We start from the raw sequence: 25,054 nt of genomic DNA, 5'->3' as shown, positions 1-25,054 counted from the left end.
TGTTCCTTATGAGATTCCTGGCTGCATCACTGTAATGGTACTAATGCCAAACCTCCAAACCCATTAAGGTCCTTCAGAGCACAGATCTACTGTCTCGACCCACTGTTTGTATGGAGTGAAGTGCTGTAACTGGATTTTAGTATCTGTGCCCTATGAATGAGCTTGCCACAGTTCCCAGGACAGGAAAAAAAGACTCCCCAGGAGTATTAACAAGACCCAAAATGCACAGTAGGAAAAATAACTCCTAATAGTAGCTTAAGTATCTTTCCTAGTCTGTTTCCCTGTCTGTACAGGGAGAAGCAGGCACACCTTTCCATGGTTCCAGCAGTACAAAATGCCCTTGCACACATGGCTGCTCACTCTACTTTATCCTTCTCTTTGCATTTTAATGAGGAAAAATTAGGGAGTTCATTAAGTTCTTCCCTTTTGCCTATTTCTATCACATAATCACAACAGTTTAGTTTCCATGGATCTGCCTGCCTGACTCTCACCTGTATCTGTATTGTCTCTTGTCTCTGAGGTTGAGGTTCACCTGGCTAAATGTAAATGTTTGTGTTCAAACCAGTCCTCCTGCTTGTGTTTGAAGTCAGTGGAAAGGAACAGGCACTTATTTATTTATTTAATAGGGACAGATCACCACAATCGGTTTTAGAAATCTCTGTTAGGGCATAAATAATCTGCTATAGAAGTGCTTTCCTTTTTTTGACTGATCGTGCAGGAGTGTAGATGAAAGGTTCAGTGTATACACCTGCATTTAGCCAAATGAAATTTGCATTCAACGTCTTTGATCCTCAATTTATCTTGCAAGATTTTTTCTTTCTCTTCTGTGTGCATGTATAAATTTACATGCTGTGTAAGACACTGACAGGAGACAGTAATGCAGCCTTTTTGGTAATAGAGCATTTTCATATAAAAATTAGACATTTCTGAAATTGTTGCAGGTTTCCATGGGACCCAGCTGGAACAGAAGAGAGCCTGAAGCAATTTTCCTTTTTTTTTCCCTATCCTGGTTTTCCTTAATGAATAAAAAGGCTCTTCAGTTGTATTTTCTTCAAGTTTTATGGAGACTGTACACCTGCACCAGCTAGATTTGTTGTTACTGCATGATTTTTAGCATTATACTGTTCCTCCAAGAACATCCTGACCTCAATCAAAGTAGACAGTCGTCTCTCTGCTCCAGTCCATGACAGCCATTAATAACAGCAGCAGCGGTGAACTTCGCTGTAGGTCCAGTCCTTCAGAAGAAGTTGTGAGGGTTCAGCCAACCCGAGGATGTAGCTATAGTGTAACCCTGCCACAGATTTTACAGTTTCAGTACATGGAAAGTCGTGTAGACAGCTTTCTAGTCTCTCTGTATCTGAGACCACAGAATGTCTCTGTATTGTAGGAGAAAAGAAGGTCATTTGGGTTCTTTGTTCAGAAATTATGTCACTCTGCTTGGTGGTCGCATTGGGATGCTTTTTTTGTGGGAGTGACCTCCACAGACTTCTGAACTGTCAGTTCCATCCCTTATGATTATCTCTTGTGTGGCTTTGAATATTAATGGCACAAAGCCGTCCTTGTCTGCAGTGAGCACAATCCAAGAAGAGCCTACAAAAAATTAAGCAAAAAGAGAAAATGAGTGCACTGATCTGGTTATGTAAATGTAGAAGCACGTTTTTAAAAGTCAGTGAGCACGTAGGCAGAGCAGGCTTTCTTTTTGTGCACTAAAGCCTTATTACACTAATGACATTAAGGTCTGACAATCCATGCTCAACACACCTTTGTGCAAATGCGGTGAGGGGCTAAATTAAAGGTCTTGCAAGGTTTGAGGCATTTCATCCCTTGTTTAAATTAAGTTCAAACACAAGGTGCATCTTTGCTAGTTCTAATAAACTATAAGTATTTTCATCTTTTGAAAACTCCACCAGCCTTTCCATGCTGACTTTTGTTCTAATGACATCTGCTCATCCTTTTCATTCATCTGCTCTACCCAAATGACAAAGAGATTATAAAAACTGGAAAAGTTGCCAACAAAAATGATTGTGCTTGTTCTAGAAGGGAGTAGGGGTCTCCAGATCATTACTGTCAAAACAAGATTTTTCCATATGTTTTCAAATTCATATAGCAAATAGAAGGAAGTTACACCTTGAAGATGATTTACAAATATGATTTACAAAAGCTGCTATGGTAAAATTTTATGTCTTTTAATTATTTATTGAATCTTATTCTAAAGAGAATGAACAAAATATGGATGGCATTTTAAATATTTTTTTTTTCTGAAAACAAAAAAGAGACAAGATTTAAAAACCAAAAGACTTCTAAACCATTTAGGTTCTCTTTCTGTATTGCATAGAAATTGAAAATAAACCTCCCCCCACTTTGTTTTTACTTTTCTTAGCAAATTGGCTTAAAAATTATTATTTTATTTAGTGATTCATCTGGCTTTCTTTTTGGCTGGATATTGCAGTTCTCATAGAAAAGAGCAAATTCTCTTTTATCTTTTTTTTTCTTTTTCCCAAGTGTGTCACTTTATGGGAAAAAAACCCGTGGCACCTTAAAAGCGTTGTGGAAGCCCTTATATGACACACTTTCCTTAGAGCATGTGATTCTGTCATTATTGAGCAGGGGCATTAGCTGCCATATGAGGGAAACAAAGCCCCAATAGGTTCTGTGTTGGGATTTTAGATTTTGGGATATAAAACTGTTTTTGAAATTGAATGTGAAAAAAAGGAACTCTGGAAAATCTAAGTGAACCATTCTTATTTTTTGTCAGTCATAACAAAGCATGCTCTTGGAGCAGGTAAATCTCCCCTTCTTTAACTACTATCAAAGCACTTTTCCAGGCTGGTTATATGTTCTCATGTCACCTGTTACATCATAAGAAGATTGTCTTTCCAAACCATGAATCTTTAATCTTCTGCTCTTAATACTTTCTTTCTAAATCTGAACAGATTTCAGATTCTGTGAGCAGTGGGCCTGAAAGTAGAAGTTCTATGGTCCAAATGGATATTCCATTGTTCATCAAATTGATGAAGCATAGTTTTGTGTCAGACTCTTGAGACTTACTTTTGTCCATTGAAATACTGGGAATTCTCAGTGTCATTGATAACACTTGCTTGGAAGCATATCCCATGGAATATTTCAATGGAAACGCCATGTGCAGAGTGTAGTCCCTTTTACAGTGAACAATTATTATGATGGTGTTCCAAAAAGAGAGACTCCTGTGTGCTGCTGCCAGGGCACTCCATGACAGACTATGTTTAGCACAGGTAATGGTATTACAGTTCTGGGCTTACAGTGCAAACAATGAGGCCGAGCTCATTGCTCTTTTAACTCTGATGATCTTAACAGCATTGCTGTGGACATGAATTTGACTTACAGTTGTGAAGCTTTTCCCTCCAATCTATTAATGCTTAAGTGTTTACTCATAGTAAAAAATGCCAGGCTGTCATTATAATGCAAGTATACTCTTCATTACATACCCTTTAATTATATAGTATTAAAGGACGGGAATGATATTTTTAAACTTCACATTTAATATTTATGTCTTGTGTCCAAAGAAACTTTTAGGAACATAAGCAAGTACCATGTAGAACTGAATAAAGAGCTACACAACTGCTTCTGTTCCAAACATCATAATTTTGCAGGATTTTGGTGAATTTTAGAAACACTGTTGTTTCAGTTTTTTGTTTTGCTGTAAGCATACAGACTCAATATCAGAAATCTGAGCAGAAAGAGGGACACGTTAGGATGATTCTATGACATTATCTTTTTGATATCTCTGAGGTCTAATACGTGAAATTGAGGAGAGGTGTTCTGCTAATTAAATATTCAACTGCTCTATAGAGCTGAATATAGATTTTCTCAGTCCCTTTGTTTATTATGGGCATTTATTTCTAAAATCAAGAGCTGGAAATACAGGCCAAAAATGAGCTCCTCCTCACCCTGCAGCACTGCATCATGCTGCTGCAGAAGCCTGATGGGAAATAGCTCAGATCTCAGCAGCAAGTAGGATTTTTTCATATATGCTTCCAGTGCACTGCACAGTCAAGGAAGATTCCTGACAAAAATATGAAACCTGCATTTCCTTGTCTTCTGGAACTACCTCAGAAAGGATCATAGTAGTCTATGATGAGAAAAGCCATCAGAAGCATTATAGAGAAATGGCTAAGAAGTGGCAGAGTGCATGTTGCTGAAAAGGTGTCACAGGAACAGACAGGGACAAGGCAATTCAGAGGCCAGTCTGGGGCCAGAGTTCCCTTTGTGGCATCTGTCTTTATGAGTTAATCAGTGGTAGGTGGTAAAAATGGAAATTTGGCAAATAGGAACATTGAGCTTAATTTTTTATCTTACATTAAAATAACCCCAAATGCGACTTTATATATATATAGATATATATATATATCATATTCTGAGAGTGAATTTTTCTCCAACCTATACTCTGCTCTTAGGGCCAAGACTGTAGTAAGAATGGGTGAATGTAAGAATGTAGACTAGTAAGAATGGGTGAAGCAAAATGCCAAAAGGTTTTAGGAAAGTAATTCCACTTCCAGGTATCACAGTATACTGATTATTTTCTCAACCTTCCTTTGCAGAGGCACAAACATATTACTCTGCTAATAGGTAGCTTTGCAGTTAATTAGCATTTAAATTATTTCAAGAGACTCTGCTGTATTTCAGACATGGGAAAACACACACTTCCAGAAAAGTTAGTTAGCTCAGTTTTCTAAAGTCTGGGGTAATTATTCTATCACAAATGCCTCTTTTATGCTAAATATCTCAGGTAAAACCAGATAGCAGAAATAAAAAGAACATACCGTGTTTCATTTCAATAACAGGCAGATCAAACAGCTGCTGGACTAAACTCAAATGGATCTTGCCATCACAGAGGAGAACATCTTTTGTTTCTTCAGTAACTGATCCATTTGAAAAGCTTTTCTTCATTTGCATGTATGTAAAAGAAAAGATCTTGTTAATGGCTTAGACATCGAGCTCGAGTTCTTATAACCATTCCTCTGCTCTTACTCCTTTCAGTTCTTTAGTCATTTTGCTTTTTTGGTCTACAGTTTATAGATGACATCATCATGCAGTACCATTCTAAGCACAATTTCATAGTCCCATATGAGGAGGATGAAAATGTCTCTTTGGTTTTTGCTGTGTGAGCTTCTGCAGCTCAAAGCTGTGCAGCCCTGTACGTGTATTGTCCTGGGGTGGGCATCTGTGTGTCTGTTTGGCCTCCCTGCCTGGAGGCAGTTTAGTGGAAGGGAATGTATCATTCCTGGAATAATGTTGTTCCAGATGCTGTCAGAGTAAATGAGTACTCTGCTCAGTTTCAGCTCTATGTGTAGGTGGGTTTGAGAGCTGTTGGGCAGCTATTCCACCCTGCTAAAATAACCTCAGGGTTATTTTGGCACAGGAAGTGTTGCAGAGAGACTGGACACAGCCACAGTCTCTCTGAAAAGCTGTTACAGCAAGGTAGCTTGGGAATCCTGTGATCTTGCTTTGAGCGAGAGGGAATGTATGTATTTTAAGCCTTGGAATTTGCTCTGATATTCACTGGAAGAACACACTTGGATATAAAGGTGGCTTGTTTGTGCTTCATGAAATTTAGGTGGCCCTGAGAATAAACATCTTTGTGTTTCACCTTTCTGGTTACTTCAAGGTACAAGGACAAAAAATAGTTGAGCTACTATGGTCATGGAGTAGATATATATTTGAATTTACATTTTCCTGTCTGCTTTCATTTAAAAGTCCTTTTAACATTGAAAATTTTCCAATGACTCAATGTCATTATGAAATAGATGTGAATGGGACATTTTCTTCTAAATATTGCTAAATAATGTTGCTATACTTTGTATACTTCGTATACTTTTTTTAATTTGTAAATTTCATTTTGTTCTTTACATGCTTTCTCCCTGTGTAGTTCCATGTGTTATGTTTTGCTTAGTTTATTTTTCTTTGGCATCTTTATATTTGCAATACCCCCAGATTTTACATATTTGTTATGAATAAACAGTCTATTTACTCAATTTCACAGACCCCTCTGTTTCATATATTCAAAAGGGATCCAAGGTTTCAGAATGGGATGACAGGATCTCATCTATCCTAACTCCTGTTCTAGTCCTACTCTGTCTGTGTCTACTTCACACCCTTGATTTTTTTCTTGCTAATGTAAAACTTAACAGTTGAATGAATTCACAACTGCATCTTCTATTTGTGTGCACAGAAATCTGACCTTTGACTAAATAAATGTCTCTTGTAATGCTTGTCTTCATTTCTAATTGTCGTGTCTTTTGACAGTTGCTCTCTGTGAACGTGTGCATTTTTGCTGTGTAACAACCTCTCTAAATCAATCCCTCTCACTTTTCTGTACACAGTATCTGTGCTGTCATGCAACCACATTGAATACTGTAAATCAGAATGTCTGCTGACTGTAGCAAATGTCTTTTCCCCCACTCTGCTATAAATTGCTCATGCAGATAGTCTGTGGCTGATTTGTAATTTATTTATTTATTTATTATGATTGATTTTTATACATAAGAACCATAAAAAAAAAAATCTTTCCATTGAAAACATGAACTTTCCAACTTTCAAGGGTCTTCTCAGCTTTTTTCCACAGTCCAAACAACCAGAAATTTGTTGGTGCATAATTAATAAAGGACATATCTAAGGAATGCATCAAGGAAGTATTGTTTTCTTAGTCATAAACCTATTGCGACTTTTTGTTACAGCTGTAACTATATAAGAGAAATTCTTTGTAATTTTTAGATATTTCCAAGTAATGTAATATTATATTCTATTAAACCTAAACACCCCCAAAACTCAGTAGGCTGAATGTTCAGCAGTGAGCGTGTACTTTGCATAGGCATTGCAAAGCTGCTCTTTGCCTGTGCAGGTAGTTGTGCAGAGCTTTGTCATTGCTGCAGATTGTAGACTAGCACATCTAACAATTATTTCATTTTCCTGAGTTCAGGTTGACATAGCAGAGTTTATTTAAACTGGAACTTCAGTTCATGAATTATAGAAAAAAATGGACTGTAAACGAGACAGGCTCATTGCCTAGTCCCAAGTGGTCTGTTTTCCACATAGATATGCTTCAATTTAAGAGTTATCAGAAAATAATCTAGCTCTGTCTCTCTTGACTTAAAATCAGTTAAATGGAAACGTATACTCAAGACAACTTTCTTTTAGTTTGTTTTTGATATAGCATTGCACATTATTATTGGAACAGCCATTGGGAATGAAAGACATTTTTGTATACACAAAATTACACAACACCTATGTTTTATCCTAAACAGTTTTTCAAGTACAGACCTGAAAGATCAAGACTTGGTTGTTTGTCTTTTGTCACTGCCAGTGTCATATGTGCTATTTTCTCTGTCTTTGTCATATACTTCTATTTATAATGATAAAAATTATCATTTTATACACTTATTTTTAACTTTTTACAAATTCTGTCATGTCAAGAATCTTTCTCTGTTATAATCTTCTAATTATTTAGCCTTTTTGTTTAATGCTCAGTTTAAATGATGATAATGTGCCTTCTCTTGGAGGAATGTGTTCACACACATGTCACAGATTAACTGATTTAAACCTCTACCTTCTTGTGAGGCAGGTAACTCTTAGTAACCCCTTTTTATAGATGATCATACCATTATACAGGGAGCTTAAGAGATTTAGTCAAGGTCATGGAAGTAATTTGTGACAGAGGTAGAGGTACAACTAAAAGCTTGCCTTGGTACTTCCCACTTTCATGCCTTAACCCAAAGACAATTTTCTAGCCAAATCTAAATTTAATCCACCTCTTCCCAAAATCCATGTCTGTTTTTGCTATATCGTTATTTATCTTCAGTAGGAATTAGAGAACCTGAAATGTCCAGATTAAAATCCCTTGTGTTGGTTGCTTTATTCTAGAACAAAGTTTATTAGTAGACAAAGAACATGTTAATCACAGAAGAAGCAAGTATATTTCCACATACGTTAGTGTATATTTTCAGATTAAGTTTCTTTAGCCAACTTTCCATAGTAAGTCCAACTCTTCTTCAACAAAAACCCAGAAAAAATAAATGATCAATTCAATAATTGTTTTCCTTCACCTGTGTCAGTCTGCCCAGATGAGATTTTATAACCTATAAAGGGTGTTCTGGGAAGCAGCCAGTCCATCACAGCAGTGCCAAACTGTCTTTCAAAACTCACATTTTGGATTGCAAATAGGTACGAGAAAAAAAATAATTTACTAAGGCAAAAGGATTCCTGGATGAGATGTTACATACCTCACAGATGTCTGCACAATAAGTGAATATGCCTTCTCTCCCTATTTTGGGCCCCACTGAGCAGTCAGCTGGAGCTGGTTCTACCTCTTGACCTTTTCTTCATTTGTCTTGTATTTCCTAAACCACTGCCTATGCTCCCCTGCATGCTAAGATCACCTCAATGAACTTAAATTCAACAATAGATGAAACAGTGAAGTAAATGAGAATGTGCTACCAATCAGAGTTGGTTTTATTGACATTGGGTTAACGATCAGTTGAAGTCTCAATGTGTCTGTCTTGCCCATGGATGCCTAGGAATGTGAAATGATTTTCAGATGAGACCTGCAAGCTGTGTTGCCAGTGCTCTATACCTGCTGAAGGATGTGCCTCACTGATATGCCCCCACACTGCCTTTGATCTTCTCATAACAGTATTGTATTTTGGATTCACAATCATCTTGTAGTCACTTAGCATGTACAAAAGCAGAAATTTCATCTCTTAATCCTGGAATATATTACTATGCCCTTTATATTAGTTCATTTAGTTAATTTCAGGTTTTTTTAATTCTAGATGTTAAATAATAGTCATCAATTTACAGATCTGAAATCCTGATCCTTTATCAAAAATATTACTGACTGCATGTCATATGCAGATTTAAAAGCGTAATTCAGCAGATCATTAATGAAACTTTTACATGAGCTTGAAAATCCATCATGAGAAAATCCACTAGTACTTTTTTTTCCATTTTCTTCTATATTATATAACTATTCCTATCTCCCCTGCAGTTAATTCCTTAACTATCTTATTTTTCTTCTATTAATCCCTATTCCCTGCTGTTGAACAAATAATTTCCCCTGTGGCTTGATTTCAAGTACCGTACTGAACTACAGGTATTTTAAATATTCTTCATCTCTTTTGTGTTAATAATCTGTTCTTTTATAAGGGATAGGTATCAGGTTAGTACATGCATTGTACAGTGAAAAGTGCTGTAGTTGTCTAGGCTTCTGGTTTCATTCTTTTAAGCCCAGGATTTCAACTGTGTTGTGCTCCACTGGTGATTCAGGTTTGATACCTTAGTACCCATTACTCAGCTTTCTTTTATTTTGCCCCTATATTCATTGTCCAGGATGAGAAAAAGCTAGTAAATTAGCTAGATATGGGGGTTCTGTTCCAGAAGACACTTAAATAGCTAAGGAAGAGAGCATTGAAAAGGAAGGAGAATTATGATTTACGTTCTCATTGCGCCTTGTGCAGCATTGCCACAGGTAGTGTTCATTAGGTTTGACAGCTTGCACTGCTCCCCTTCTCTGTCATTATTTCTACTGCTGCTGTGGCTCCTGCCTGCTTTCTGGTAGATTCTGTTTTTATTGTGGTGGAGATATTGCTGTCTTTCCTTTCCTTACCTTTATGTGGGACATTCCAATTGCAACCTTAATTAACCTGGCAGAGAAGCATAAGCCTGTAAAATGTTTACGCTGGAAGAGATCTAAGGTGCTCAGAGGTGCTTAAATCCCAGTGCAATTTGCATTTATAGGGCACATCAACATTCCTGGTGACACGATGCTGGGATTTCTCTCCTCTTGTCTTTCTGTTAATAGTTCTGCAGCTACTGTTTCAGGTGTATTGTCATCTAAGATATACCTTTTGTGCTTGTGCTTCCATGGTCTTTACGTATGATCTTTACTTTCTTTGTGCAGTTAAAACTTGGCTTCATTTTTGACATTGCATGTTCCTTTCCTTTTGTACCTGTGTATCCAACAAACAAATCATCTGCTCTAACAAAAGGAATTGTGTCTCCTCTAGAAACCCTGCTTGTCTGCTATTGATCAGTTTCAGAACACTGTTGACAGAATTTGTTCATAACAAATTCCTCAACCTTTGCTCAAAATGTTATCCATGCATTAATCACACTTCTCTTGACTACTGCGGGTCTTTCTTTTACAGTCATCCTAAATCTCTTCTTTATAAATTTCAGGATAGCTGACTAGTTTCTTACTCCAGGGAGCAGTCATATCAGCTTCCTCTTCCATCATTTTCATGACTTACTTTCTATCGCTCAGCCCGAGTCAGAAATGCCCTTTGAATTTTGGAAGGGTTCATGGTCTTATTACAGCTCATCATTTCAGCCTGCTCTTCTCTCATTTTACTGTGCCATCCTTATATTCCCATTCTTTACGTCATGCATTTCTATCAGAGCTTTAGTGCCATATGTTTGGATCCTTTCTGTTCATCTCCCAGATATGTGTATTAAAAAAAAAAAGTTTATTTTGTAGCTGACCTTGACATTAAAGTTTCCCATAGGAAATTGTAGGAAGATACTATAAAAGTACAAATTGACTTGTGTACAATTATTGGTGAGTGCTAAGAAAAGAAAGTCATTGTGACAATAGCTGAAAAGATATTATTTCCTGTTTAATTATGCAATATATGCTCTCAGTGATATAAACTTTTGACATCTACTGCTTGTGAACAAGATGTAGGAGTTTAAAGATATTCTTCAGATTAAAATGAATCTTATTCCTCCTGGAGAGGTTTGCCTAAATGTCTTTAATTTGAGATCCAGATTGGCTTTATTTCCACTGTAATTAGCTTTTGAATTAGTTTAAATATTCTGCAGCTGTTTCTTTTCTGAGGGAAAAGGATGATAAAAATATCGTTTTGCAAAATGAAACAGAAAAAAATCTGACAGATCCTCTTTTTTTTTTTCTTTTTAAATAATATCTTCTTATTGCATTTGTCTGTCTACCCTCCCACATTCCCCTGAATCACAAGCCTGTATGTGATGAAAGAGCAATAATATTTGCTTTTCAGGGTTGAATGATCAAGTTACCTCTGGTGGCTGAATGCTATTACAAAAGTGATAGTGCGGTGACATTTCCAAAGAGTGAATGATCGTGGTTTTCTTCTATGGCTATGAACTACAAAGAATACAAATTCTGGTAGCACTGCATAGATGTGACTTCAGAGGAGTTACAGGCAGGCTTGCACTAACAGGATAAACAAAGGTTTTGATGACTGTTAAATGAGCAGACATTATGAATTATTAAGTAATAAATGTTTGGGGTTTTTAGTTTTCTAAGCAGAACAGGAAGTACACATAAATATGTCAATAACACTTCTGCAAAACAGTGTTCATAACTACTCGTTAATTATTGCTACATTTTTATCTATTATGTTTTAAACTTTCATTTTATTTTTTAAATGCATGAATATGGTTATGCAGTTCTGATCATGATATTCTTTAGTACAATAGATTTCTCAATCAAGACTGAGCCTCTGCTGTGCTGGGGATTATAGAGACACTTAAGAAGACATGAACTTGGCATGAAGAGCTGGAAGATAATGGCCATATTATTGACTGGACTGCAGTGTTCCTAAAGCTTAGAATGTTTTCCACTGGCTGATATTTATATCATAAGGCAATAAAGCTATTTCCTGACTTTTTGCTCGGTGAACACAGAGTCTGGCTGGAACCCACAGCCCAGCTGGTCTCTGAGCTCACCGTGCACTAAACAGCTCCTGAAGGAGGAACAAGTTTCAGATGTCTGAATATAAACTAATCAAAACAACAATTTCTCTGAAAATTATTAATTGCCTATGAAGCAAATATTTCCCTGTCTGTAGACTTTTCTGCAAAGTTTACTCTTCATTATTTTTTGGCATCATGCTGTGATCCTGTTTGATTCCAGAAGAGGGGCTGAACTATACAAGGCATTAGCTGAGACTTCCCCACGAAAGCTGTGTGTGGGAAGGCATTAGTGGCACTTTTTCTGAGTCATTGTAATGCCATGCTAGCACTGCTTGCTGCTGGCTTAATGTGAAACTAACCTGTTTGGATAAATAAGTATTCCTTTCTAAACATAGTTTTTCTAGCAGTATTTTAGAAGCACTTAAATTTGTTGTTGTTCTTTCTGAAGAAAAATAACAAGTTAACTAATTCTTACTTATGGTGCAAGCATGTGTACAGCAACTTCAGATCTTAGATTAATGTTATACGTCACAAATAAAACTTCTCTTGGGAAAGGTTAATTCAATTGAATCCTAGAAATAGGGCTGCTTGCTAAATAAATAAATTGATTTTTGTTAAGAAATCAAAATTAATTTGAACATTCTGGAGAACAGAAGGGCTTGCTTCTTGGCCAATAAAATCCTAAATTATTTAAAATAGACATGCTGCTTTTTCACCAGAATTTGTATAATGTGTTCAAGTTAAATTATTGACTAATTCAGATTGAAATCTTTGTTTTTGTCCAGAGAACGCAACACACCAGAATGTGTTTAAATGCCAAGTAAATGATTACTAGAAAGTAATGACCATTCTTGAATTGAGTCACCATTCCCTTAATGAGTGTTTAAGGAGGGGTACTTAGATGTCTGTATGGCTTCCTTTACAGTTAAAGGAAGTAAAATTTGCTTCAGCATCATCATAATGCAGTGTATTATTTTGACATAATGCTGCTTATGTTACAGTAGATAAGAATGCATTTATATTTGGAATCTACATCCTGAAAGGGACACCAGTTGTATCATTACAATCAGCATGTTCAAAAATCTGATCAGTATAATGTTAGTATTCCTGTGAATAATATTAAAAATAGTAGATAGAAATAATTACCCAACTAACATTCCTTAGTTGAAATTCTTGTTGAAGTTAGGAGGAAATTTGCCAAAACAAGGGTAGATAGGAACATGATGGTTTGAAATTTTGATATTTATTCTGATTTAATGAAATCATAATTACATATTCATGGATTGGAAGGGTTTTGTTTGTTCGAGGGTTTTTTTTTTCATAAAATTTTAAGTGGTTACAAATTGAGTACATCTTATTTTGCAAAGAATAGTGTTGAGAAATCAAATTAGAAATAAGCCAAATTCATGTAATGTCCATTTAAATTTTCCATAAATTCAGATTCAATACTTTGTTTCAGTCTTCCTGTGAGTCTGTCTATCTTAAGACCCTGGATCTGAGCTCAGGTTTAAAGTTATTACATTTCTGGTGAGCTACTGTAGCCCCCCATTCATTGTCTTATCTCTGAACTAAACTAAAATATAAGTCTTTTGTAGATTAACAACTCTGGCTCTGTTCTGTCCTGACAGATGCACACAAAATCAGTCAGTGTCCAAGACAATTGTGCATGATCAAAGAACAAACAGGCAAATCTCCCATGTTAAGTACCCTCTAAACTATCCACATCATCCTGAGTTACTGTTCCAATGAAAAATTATAATTCCATTTTAGATTAAGCTTGATACCAAACCTAGGTTACATTTCTTACGGGTTGATAAGAATAAACTGCATCCTCTCGGTTTAAAAAATGCAAGATTGTTTAAAAATGTTTGGTTCCTATCACAGTATTTCTAAATTGACAAAATGTTACCTGGTAAGTGACATGCACGACAGGCGGTTCCTGGGAGCATGGGTAGGCTAAAGATATCCTCCTCCCGTTCCTAGCAAAGTCCGTTATTTCGGAAAGGCTCAGCTGTAACTCATTGAAACTGCCACAAAGTCTCTCTAGATTTCTAGATATGTGACTCATTCCCCTTTCACTTGGCAAATTGTTGTTTTTAGGAGAATTTGATGCTTCTTGGATCACGCTGAACTGCACTTTAGGGGATGTTGGTCTGCTGGAAATCCTGCTAGGTGATCCAAAACCCCGGAGAGACACTGAGCGATTTGTAGGTTCAGCATCCAATGTTTCCAAGGCCACCGAGGAGTCACCTGGGAGCCTTTTTTCATCCAGGTCGCTCACACTTGATGAAGAGCTCTGCTCATAACTAGGGCTCTTTACTTCTTCAATGAGTCTTCTCCTGCCACTTGGAGACTGAATAACTGTGCTTCTTGGTATTAACAACTCCCTGCTTTGAGGCTGGTCTTCTGTGGCAAGATTCTCAAAGAATTTTCTTCTTCCAGGTATATTAACAGAGGATTCAAAGTTATAGGACATATTCTGCTTAGTCTCAGGCAATGCTGAAGAATTTTCTTCCAGCATCAATTCTTTGACCATAAGACGCATTACATACCTGTCTGAACTTGAAGATGGAATAAGATTAGGCTCAGGGAACCTCTGCTTGCCAATTAGAATCAATAAGAGTTTATCTGTTAAAAAGCATAGGCCCTTTGGTCTTTCATTTTTTTCCAGCTGGATTTGTTGAATGTGAGGCATGCAGGAAGAGGTTACTGAATACACCAGAACGATATTAGAAGTATTAGAGGCTACTGCCACAATCTGAGCTCTAAGGTCAAAAGCCATTATATCAGGAACCAGAATACCTGGGATGGTGACTTTTCTGGTGGTCGTTACCTTCCTCTCAAAAGTCACCAAGATCAAGTGAGAAGAATCCTGACCATTTGTTGCTGCAGAGTCTTTGCGTTTCAGAGTAATGAGAGGACTGGGATCAGACCGACGGTGGTTTGCAAGGATATGGGTCAAATCCACAGGACCTGATGAAGAAGAAGCAACTGAATCAACACCTGATCTATCTGAATCTATGGACTTTCTTCGTGTGTCCATGGAGTATTCCTCATCACCGAGCACCAAAGCAGACTGTGAGATTAAAGAGCCAGCTTCTGTACCTGAGGGCACATCAAATGCAATGCCTGCATTGAAACCACAGATATTATCTAAAGGAAGCTCAGTAGCTACAGCAATTTGGAAATCCAGAGTGGCTTCTATAGCGCAGATATAACCTCCCACATCAAAAACTGGGCAAAAGGAGCAGATATTTAGAGTTTTCTGAGCGTTATCCCATATGTAGGAGTGCAGGGCACTGCCTATAGCAACTACTAAACGATTACCATCCTTAGTCCAGCAAGCACAGTGAATGAGTCCGCTGCTTTTGATCTCTGCCTTAACCCGCGTGTTGTCAGTACGAACGGCATGCAGGACTGAAGCATCTCGTTTTGTAAGTACAGCCAAGATCTCCTTCTTTGGATGCCAGACACAGCCCTGAGAAAGCAGTGGAAATGGCTCACCAACTTCACAAGTCTGAGAAATCAAGGGCTTTTTCTTCTCTGCACTGCTGTAGACCAGCTGCCAAATGCTTACATGCTTCTTGTGCTGAACAGCGAGCAGAGCTGGGGTATCTATAGAGCAACATGGGCCCCAGTAAAGCCCATGCACATGTTCAAATTGACCAACAATGCTTGAGTCTCCAAACTTCAGCTCTCCATTTTGATAGTATAAAGTAGTCAGTATCACTTGCTTCCCATCTGTCCAGGCAATTCCATGCACAGGGTGGATAGCTTGATATAAAGCATTGAGGCCAGTTCTCAGCAGCTTTGCCTTTCCCAGGTCCATCTTTTTAGGCTTTCTTTCTAATGGTGATTGTTCCAAAGTAGAGAATCCATGGAATTCACTTGCGGATCATCATGAGAAAATTTTTTTCTCATGTCTCCTTCCCTTCCTTTCCAGCATCAAGCTGCTATTTTCCACTAATAATCCAAGACTCTGTATTGTGAACTCCTTCTCTGTAGGCCTGCAGCTGCTCTTCTAAGTATAAATCCATGTCAAAGCTGCTTTGGCTAGGTCTTTTCCTGGGAGGAGTTATTATCTTCATGTGATTGCTAACAAGGTTTAACCAATTACTGTGCGTTTTCGTAGAAGGCTATTTTTAACTCTTCAGTGCTGGGAATATATTTAAAAATAACACTAATACTTTGACCTTCAATGAATGAAGGTCTTTACCAGAGAGAGATCATACACTCGTAAGCCTAAGTATTAAGCTACAGCCTGAAATAATGACCTGACACTTCTTTCAGCCAGCCTTTGAAGGATGAAAGAAGATTTAAACATAACTGAGAACTGTACAAGGCAGATTGCAATCTGCGATGAGCAGCATCTTTCAAAGAGACAAGATCCGAAATGGCTATGAAAGGAAAGTAAAAAAGGGAAATGATGCTCTGTTCTGTTAGTAGTCGCAAGAGGATGAAGGAAGGTGAGATTTAAAAACAAACACCCAAACTAAAAAATCCCAAGTACATAGTCTAGGAGCAAAGAAAGCTGGTTAGTGATTAGTGTTCATTTTACTGGGACATACTTCTGAAGCCATAAAATAGATAGCCTTCGAGAAATAATGGGTTAAAACATAGAATGTGAAGCATTTGAAGAAAGTATAGCATTTAGGAAACACCCGGAGCAATAAATTGGCTAGGACTAGGAACACAATGACAAGAGAGGAAGATAAGGATAGAAACCACCGGACAAAGCATACTTCGAGCCAAAGCTAAAGCATGCCTAATGCCAATATGTCAAGTTGACCCTAGGAGCCTGGCCAAAGCTTAGGAACTCAGCCAACTACACCGGGAAAGGACCAAATTTGGAGAGAAGTTCAAAAGTTTAAGGAGGAAGACTCCTCGAAGACCCTCGCCCACGATGAAGGCCGACCGGAACGACCCCCGAAAAGATCCTCAAAACAGAAGTTTCCGCCCACGCTCCGCCTACGGCACGCCCCATATGAATATGCATAGACATGATGTAATCCCAAACCTAAAACTGTATAAAAGGCACGCTTTTGCTGTAAGACTTTGGAAAACTCCCTTTAGAGATTTCCCCAACGTGCACGTTGCTAATAAAATACCTCCTGTCTATCTGACTTAAACTGCGTCTCTTAGACAGTTATTTTATCGCCTGTTGGGGCAAAATTCGGCATCAGTTCTGGCGACCCAGATGGGACGAAACAGGAGACTCAGACTTTGAGGGGTTCCCTCCGAAGAGCCGGTCCGGGGCCGGGACCCTCTGGGGCCCCTGACGGATTTTTGTCAGAAGAGACTCCCCTCCCGGACCAGCGCTCTTCGGCAGAGGAAGGATTCCCTGCATCTCCTGCTCCAATTAAGAGGTATTTTTAATTGTTTATTGGTTTTGGTTTAAAGCGCTTTATTGGGACACGGGGGTCAGACGTGACCACCGAAGGGTAAACCAGGGGACGCCCTGGTAAAAATCCCTAATTGGTACCATTTGTGTTCGATATCTCGGACATCATAGGTTTTGGTACTATTGGTGTTTGTCCCTAATTGGTACCATTTGTGTTCGATATCTCGGACATCATAGGTTTTGGTACTATTGGTGTTTGTCCCTAATTGGTACCATTTGTGTTCGATATCTCGGACATCATAGGTTTTGGTACTATTGGTGTTTGTCCCTAATTGGTACCATTTGTGTTCGATATCTCGGACATCATAGGTTTTGGTACTATTGGTGTTTGTCCCTAATTGGTACCATTTGTGTTCGATATCTCGGACATCATAGGTTTTGGTACCATTGGTGTTTGTATGTGTTTTGTGTGTTCGTTTTATGTGTTTGTTGCAAAGTTTTATAGGAGACATCTTGTCACTCTTTATGTAATAGATTGAAACGCGCATTGTGCTGTCTACGTGCCTTGAATTTGGGAAGCCGGTACTTCACAGTTTGAGGGCGACTTTTTTTTATGACCAAACCTGGTAAAACAATTTTATTTTATAAGTGTGTGTTGTATGTGAGGGTGAGTGAGACGCAGCGTAGCTGCGAAGCGAGAGGGAGTCCTGCTCCGCATTTCCTGTTCTTCGCGAGAAGCCAGGTCGGAAACGGACGAAGCGATTGAGATTGTGTGCATGAAGTGTTAAAATATATCAGCATATCGTGGTTGCGAGAGAGGGACTGTTTCGGTTAACAGAAAACGCAGATACAGGGGATAGTCATGGGAGGTCAACAGAGTAAGGACGTAAATATGAAAACCCCCTTAGGGTGCATCCTAAAGCATTGGAAGGACCTGGGAGGGAGTCCGGGGTTGGAAGGAGGGCAGCCCATTAAAATCAGGAATTGACGAGAGGAAAAACAACCCTCAGGGACTAGATAGTCCACAGGGGTCAGGGAGCTACATGAATGCTGACAGCCCACCCACACTGGAGGTTGAGGGGGAGGAAGGCAGTGAGTCAGGAGCAGAGAGCCGAAGGAAGGCACGTAGCATACCCGAGCTCAGTCCATATGGAGATAGCAACACCTCCAGAAATGGAGGCGTCTGTAGAATGGAAACCAGTGCACCAAGGACTGGGGATAAAAGCAATTCACCGGGAGGCGACGTCCCTAAATTGAGATACAGCAAGAAGAATGATAATGAGGCATGCGAAAGGGAGGCAAAGAGTAACTCACAGAAACTGAACATAGTAATTCAGATAGAAGATAAGAGAAGTGGAGGGGGAGCAGAGGATGAGAGGAACCGCAGCCCGGGACAGGATAAGAGCTGGCAGATACAAAAGAGGCGACAGACGCAGGATGAGAATCGGATGGATTGTGTGATAGAGATAGGAGAGGAAAATGAAGAGCAGGAAGGGGGAAAGAAGAAAGAGAAGAGAAAGAATAGGGAAGGCATTGAGGCACAGGAAGAAAATCCCGGGGAGGGGACCAGTCACTCGTATTACACCAGATCTGTGGCACGGGGGGAAGCAAAGCAAGGGGAGAAAGGGAATCGCACGATAGCTCCTCTCCGACAAGTTATGCCAATAGTAGGGGAAAAGACTAGAGTAAAGGTGCCATTCTCGACGAGTGATTTGAACAATTGGAGGGATGAGGCAAGGAACTTCAGGAGGAATCCAGAGGGAGTAGCAAAGAGGTTTGAACTAATGGCAAAGAACTTAGATATTGATTGGGAGGATATAGAAGTGATGTTGTCAGAGTTGACAGATACGGAAAGGGAACTCGTATTGGAAACGGGGAGGCGACATGCCCAACTATTATCGGGGAGACTAGAAGATAATTTTCCCAGCAGTAAACCAGAGTGGGACCCGGGCAACGCGGAACACTATCAACGGCTAGTGCAGTATAGAGCTAGGGGAGGGTAAAAAGGAATTAGACTTTTTGATTGATACGGGAGCAACCTTTTCGGTTTTAAATCAAGAATTTGTACCTAAAAGTGATGAATTTGTGCAAGTTGTGGGAGCAACAGGCCAACCAGAAAAGGCTTACTTTTTGAAACCCATTAAATACAAAATTGGGAAGCAAATGGGAATTCATCAGTTCCTGTATTTACCAAATTCACCAAAACCCCTACTAGGGAGAGACTTATTGGAGAACTTGGGGGCCGTAATAAAGTTTAACAAAGACCAATTGGAGTTTCAAGTAAATGAAGAACAACTGATTACAGCTCTAAGCCTAACGATCAGTTGTGTAGAGCCTAAACCTGAAAGCCACAATTTCGAGCAAATCCTGAGCAAGACGTACCCATTGGTGTGGGCTACTGATATACCTGGAAAATCAAAGCAAACAGCACCGATTGTCGTTGAACTTAAAGCTGGGACAAAACCGGTGAGAAAGAAACAATACCCTCTGAGGATAGAAGATAGGAAAGGGATTGAGCCCACGATCAGAAGGTTTATGGAATTGGGGTTATTGGTAGAATGCGAATCAGATTTTAATACACCAATCCTGCCAGTCAAGAAACCTAATGGAACCTATAGGTTAGTCCAGGATTTGAGAGCAGTAAATGAAATAACTAAGGCATTGCATCCGGTAGTTGCTAACCCATACACGCTTTTGACCAGACTGAAGGAGAATTTGGCCTGGTTCACCGTATTAGATTTAAAAGACGCGTTCTTTTGCCTCCCCTTAGCTCTCGAGAGTCAAAAGATTTTTGCCTTTGAGTGAGAATCTGTAGATAGTGGAAGAAAGACCCAACTCACCTGGACAGTGTTGCCCCAAGGGTGGTGCAATTCCCCTACGGTTTTTGGAAATCAGTTAGCCAAGGAACTAGAACAGTGGGAAAGGCCGCTGGGAGATGGCACCCTTCTGCAGTACGTAAACGACCTCCTAATAGCAACAGCGACAGAGGAAGAATGCATTGAATAGACCATTTCCTTGCTGAATTTCCTGGGTTTAAGTGAATATCGAGTCTCTCAACAGAAAGCACAGCTGGTACAGAAACAAGTGGTGTACCTGGGATACGAAGTCTCCAAAGGACAGCGATCCCTGGGAGCAGCTAGGAAAGAGGCCATCTGCCAGATGCCCAAACCAGAGACGGTGAGAGATCTGCGCGCCTTTTTGGGGATGACAGGTTGGTGTCGGTTATGGATCTACTCGTACGGGATACTTGCTAAACCACTGTATGATTTGTTGAAGGGGACTAAGAACATCCTAGTTTGGACTCCCGAGGCAGAAGAAGCCTTCAAGAAGCTGAAGATGGAACTAATGAGAGCACCAGCCTTAGGTCTCCCAGATGTATCAAAACCATTCTGGCTGTTCTCCCACGAACGACAAGGGATGGCCTTAGGAGTCCTAGCACAGCAGCTGAGACCACACAAGAGAGCTGTGGCCTACTTCTCTAAGCGATTGGATGAAGTAAGTAAAGGATGGCCAAGCTGTCTGAGGGCAGTGGCCGCAGTGATAATTAACATAGAAGAGGCCAGGAAGCTCACGCTGGGCCAAAAGGTGACTGTACTAGTATCCCACACCGTGTCAGCTGTGCTGGAACAGAAAGGCAACCATTGGTTGTCACCTTCCAGATTCCTAAAATACCAGGCCGTTCTGGCTGAATCAGATGACGTAACCATTCAGGTAACTAACATTGTGAACCCAGCTTCATTTCTAGAAGGAAGAGCCCCGGCAGAACCCATCGAACACAACTGCCTGGAAACAATTGAAGCTGTCTATTCCAGTCGCCCGGACCTCAAAGAAGAGCCGTTCGAAGATGCGGACAACTGGTTCTCGGATGGCAGCAGCTTCGTGAAGCAAGGAGTAAGAATGGCTGGTTATGCAGTCACTACTACAGAAAAGGTAATTGAGTCGAACCCCTTGCCCACAGGAACTTCAGCCCAGAAGGCAGAACTGATAACTCTGACTCGAGCTCTGGAATTGGCAAAGAACATGCAAATCAATATATGGACAGACTCTAAATATGCCTTTTCTGTTGTACATGCTCATGGGGCCATCTGGAAAGAAAGAGGACTGTTGACTACACAAGGAAAAACAGTTAAACATGCAGAGGAGGTTCTGCGATTGCTAGAGGCGGTCCAACTCCCAGCTCAAGTGGCCATAATGCATTGTAAGGGACATCTGAAAGGCAATACTATTCCAGAAATAGGAAATAGAAAGGCAGATACAGAGGCCAAATTGGCTGCCACAAGGTCTAGGGAAGTGGGAATAACGGCCCTAATACCAGGAGACCTGGATATCAGTATCAAGCCAGATTACCAGGAATCAGACCATAGATGGATTCAAAGAAATAAGGGCAAGATATTAGAAAATGGTTGGGGTCAATTGGAAACAAGACAGTTAGTAGTACCAGGAAATGTGATGTAGCAGTTTGTAAAAGCAGAACATGAGAAGGCCCATTGGGGTTTGGATCCGCTTTACCAATATTTGCAAACCAGGATAGCAGGACCGAAATTATTTACTACTATAAAGCACGTAACATCCCAGTGCGAACGGTGCCTGAAAAATAACCCGAATACGGGAACCAAAATACACCAAGGAGCCATAAGTCGAGGTAAATTCCCAGGTGAGGTATGGCAAATTGATTTTTCTGAGCTCCCAAGAAAAGGGGGGGTTTCGATATTTGTTAGTATTAACTGATACATTTTCTGGGTGGCCTGAAGCATTCCCTTGCAGGACAAACAGGAAAGAGAAGTGACCAAAATACTGTTGAGTGAAATCATTCCGCGATTTGGGGTACCGAAGAGTATTTCCTCGGATAGGGGTACACACTTCTGTGCGAAAGTGGTGAGAGCAATAAGCAAAGCATTACAAATCAAATGGCAATTACATACACCTTATCATCCACAGGCCAGTGGACAAGTAGAAAAAATGAATCATCTTATTAAGCAGCAAATTGCCAAAATATGCCAAGAGACTAATTTGCAATGGTATCAAGCCTTGCCTATTGCTCTGCTGAGGCTGAGAGTCAAACCAAGGTCAAAAGAAAAGCTAAGCCCATTCAAATCCTGTATGGTAGACCTTATGCTATGCAAGTTGTAAACGGAGATGCCATAGGCCAAATCGGTAACCAGTACATTTATGATTATGTAATTACAGTAAAGAAACAATTGGATAAGAATGCTACCGTGGTGATAGAGCACCAACCTAAACAACCTGATTGTAAATTGCATCCGTTTAATCCCGGTGATTAAGTGTATGTTAAGAATCTTTTAAGAAAACCCCTACAAGAGAAGTGAGAGGGACCTTTCCAAGTGCTGCTGACTACCTTCACCGCGGTCCGGATCAAGGAGCGACCTACGTGGATTCATTACTCGCGGGTCAAGAAAGCTCCAGAGAGTAAACAAGAGGAACGGACATCATGATCTTGACTTCACCACAGGCCCTTTCAACCCTGATCGTTGGACTCTCGATAAGTATAGTTCTTCCCCGAGACTCTGACCCGATAGATCCATGGTCTCACGCACACGTGTATTCACCCAGAATGGGGAGCGAAGGGACCCTATTTCGAGGTATATGCCCTACATAACAATCAGCCATACGCAAGTAAATTATGGCATCAACCTTCCATGGTAGCGTACAAGGGAGACCAAATCCAAATTGGGTGTCGAGAGCTTGACTCAGTGGAAGGAAAAACAAGGCAGTTAGTAAATTTCACTTATGAACCTCAACAGGAACATATCGAAGCTTATGTCCTCACCATCAGTGCGGCAGAGAAAAGAGCTATTTTTCCTATCCTCACCTTAAGGACAATACAACAAGATGTCATTGTCAAGCCAATAGATCACAATGTTTGGGCCAGTTATGATTATATCAAAAATAAGTAGCAATCGGTTAGCACAGAAGCATGTATTCCTAGAGGACAGCTAGGCTATGTTTGCGAAAACGCTGTAGTAGAAGCAGAAGATTTATGCTTAGATGCTGAAAATAGAGTGTGCACCTTTGAAGTGCTTTTGCATAATAGAACACAGTCACAAGTTTACTATATAGGGAATGGGTGTGCTTGCGTACGGACAGCCTGTGACAATGTCACTATAGATAATTGCCAAGAAGAAACTAACAATACTAACTTTTGTGTATGCAACTTTACCAAAATAGTGGGTTGCGATTTTCATTATACTGTCCCAATAACTACTCAACAGCTACTTAACACAGATTTTAACCTGTATCGAGAAATACCAGAGTTGCAAATAGGGATAGATGTCAAAATTCTTAAAGCAATGCTCGCACACCCTAAAGTAAAGAAATTGGTGCAAAGAGTGAATCAAACGACTAAACGGATGGTATGGCAGGTAGAACATGATTCAGAAAGAATAAAGAATGTCCTCACCGAAGTAAAACAAGTAGGCCAGCATCATTAGTGGGATATCTTCACAGGATTTTCCCCAACAGCTACACAGGTTTTCAATTACCTGGTGCACCCAATGATATTAGTAGTTGTAGCCCTGTTAGTATTAACTTTCACCAATATTTTTATGTGGTGGAAGCTAAAGATCATAATGAAAAGGACCCAAATGGTTTGGGCTATGGTACGAGCGCATCAGCGCTCTTAGGATCAGACCTTGACGAAAGAATTCGTAAGTCATAAGAAAAGGGGGGAATGAAGCCATAAAATAGATAGCCTTCGAGAAATAATGGGTTAAAACATAGAATGTGAAGCATTTGAAGAAAGTATAGCATTTAGGAAACACCCGGAGCAATAAATTGGCTAGGACTAGGAACACAATGACAAGAGAGGAAGATAAGGATAGAAACCACCGGACAAAGCATACTTCGAGCCAAAGCTAAAGCATGCCTAATGCCAATATGTCAAGTTGACCCTAGGAGCCTGGCCAAAGCTTAGGAACTCAGCCAACTACACCGGGAAAGGACCAAATTTGGAGAGAAGTTCAAAAGTTTAAGGAGGAAGACTCCTCGAAGACCCTCGCCCACGATGAAGGCCGACCGGAACGACCCCCGAAAAGATCCTCAAAACAGAAGTTTCCGCCCACGCTCCGCCTACGGCACGCCCCATATGAATATGCATAGACATGATGTAATCCCAAACCTAAAACTGTATAAAAGGCACGCTTTTGCTGTAAGACTTTGGAAAACTCCCTTTAGAGATTTCCCCAACGTGCACGTTGCTAATAAAATACCTCCTGTCTATCTGACTTAAACTGCGTCTCTTAGACAGTTATTTTATCGCCTGTTGGGGCAAAATTCGGCATCACTTCCTAGCTACAAATATATATTGATTTCTTTCTTGGTCTTCCCAGCCACCTGTATCTGAGGGCTGTTCCCTTATTATACAGAAGGAATGCAGAGAGGAATCCAAAAATTTCCTGTTTCTCCTAACCCTGCATTTTCCACAATATGTAACATAACATCATGCAAGATCCTTGCATCATCAAAGACCCGAAAGACCCAACTAATAAATTGCTGTAGCACAGTGGGGCTGTGGGAGGATACAGAAGTTCGGGTGGGCTGTGTTGTTTCAGGCCCAGACCTGGGCCAGATGTACTGCCTTGGGTGTCTCCATCCTTCCCTCCTCAGCACAGCCTTCTCTGGGGTTAGCTTGGACAGAATGTGTATATGGCTGAGAATAAATAGTCCGGGTGGGATTAATGAACTTAAATACAAACAACCATTACTATTTTCAGTGCCCCAGGATATCTCAGACAGCCACACTGAGGTGGCAGGTACAACATAGGACTTCAAGAGGAGTAGTGCCATTCTGGGGTGGCAGCTGGCAACAAAGAGATGATCCCCAGATAGTCCCTCGACTGCCTAAGATGGAATTAGAAGCTTATAAACAGGTAACTGAATCCCATCCTCAGCATCCTTCTGTAATTCTTGTTTTGCCAGTGCATCTCCTTTCAGCTTCCATGGAACTTGTGTCTCTTGCTTTTTAAATTAACAAAAAGTGAATAAATTAAACCT

The 25,054-nt window shown here is 39.9% G+C and overlaps 1 protein-coding gene across 1 annotated transcript; it reads right to left on the bottom strand.

Annotated features, from left to right (window-relative positions):
* Positions 1-1,423: 1,423 nt before the first annotated feature.
* LOC131577724 (WD repeat and coiled-coil-containing protein-like) lies at positions 1,424-15,532 on the bottom strand. The gene is made up of 3 exons (XM_058835771.1): positions 13,613-15,532; positions 4,800-4,920; positions 1,424-1,590 (listed from the first exon to the last, which is right to left on the bottom strand). The coding sequence occupies exons 1-3, from the start codon at positions 15,530-15,532 to the stop codon at positions 1,424-1,426; spliced, it is 2,208 nt and encodes a 735-aa protein (XP_058691754.1).
* Positions 15,533-25,054: the final 9,522 nt, after the last annotated feature.

Source organism: Poecile atricapillus, chromosome 3, assembly GCF_030490865.1.
Source record: "Poecile atricapillus isolate bPoeAtr1 chromosome 3, bPoeAtr1.hap1, whole genome shotgun sequence".
NCBI lineage: Eukaryota > Metazoa > Chordata > Aves > Passeriformes > Paridae > Poecile > Poecile atricapillus.
The sequence above is the reverse complement of the archived record's forward strand: the minus strand, read 5'-3'. Positions and strand labels throughout refer to the sequence as shown.

Bases quoted from the DNA above. Each gene is read 5' to 3' on its own strand.
- LOC131577724 (XM_058835771.1), bottom strand. From the start codon at position 15,532: ATGGACCTGGGAAAGGCAAAGCTGCTGAGAACTGGCCTCAATGCTTTA. The intron at 4,921-13,612 runs GTAACATTTTGT...ATGCAAATGAAG, and splicing joins TCGTGCATGTCACTTACCAG to AAAAGCTTTTCAAATGGATC. The intron at 1,591-4,799 runs GTATGTTCTTTT...AATTTTTTGTAG, and splicing joins TGTTATTGAAATGAAACACG to GCTCTTCTTGGATTGTGCTC.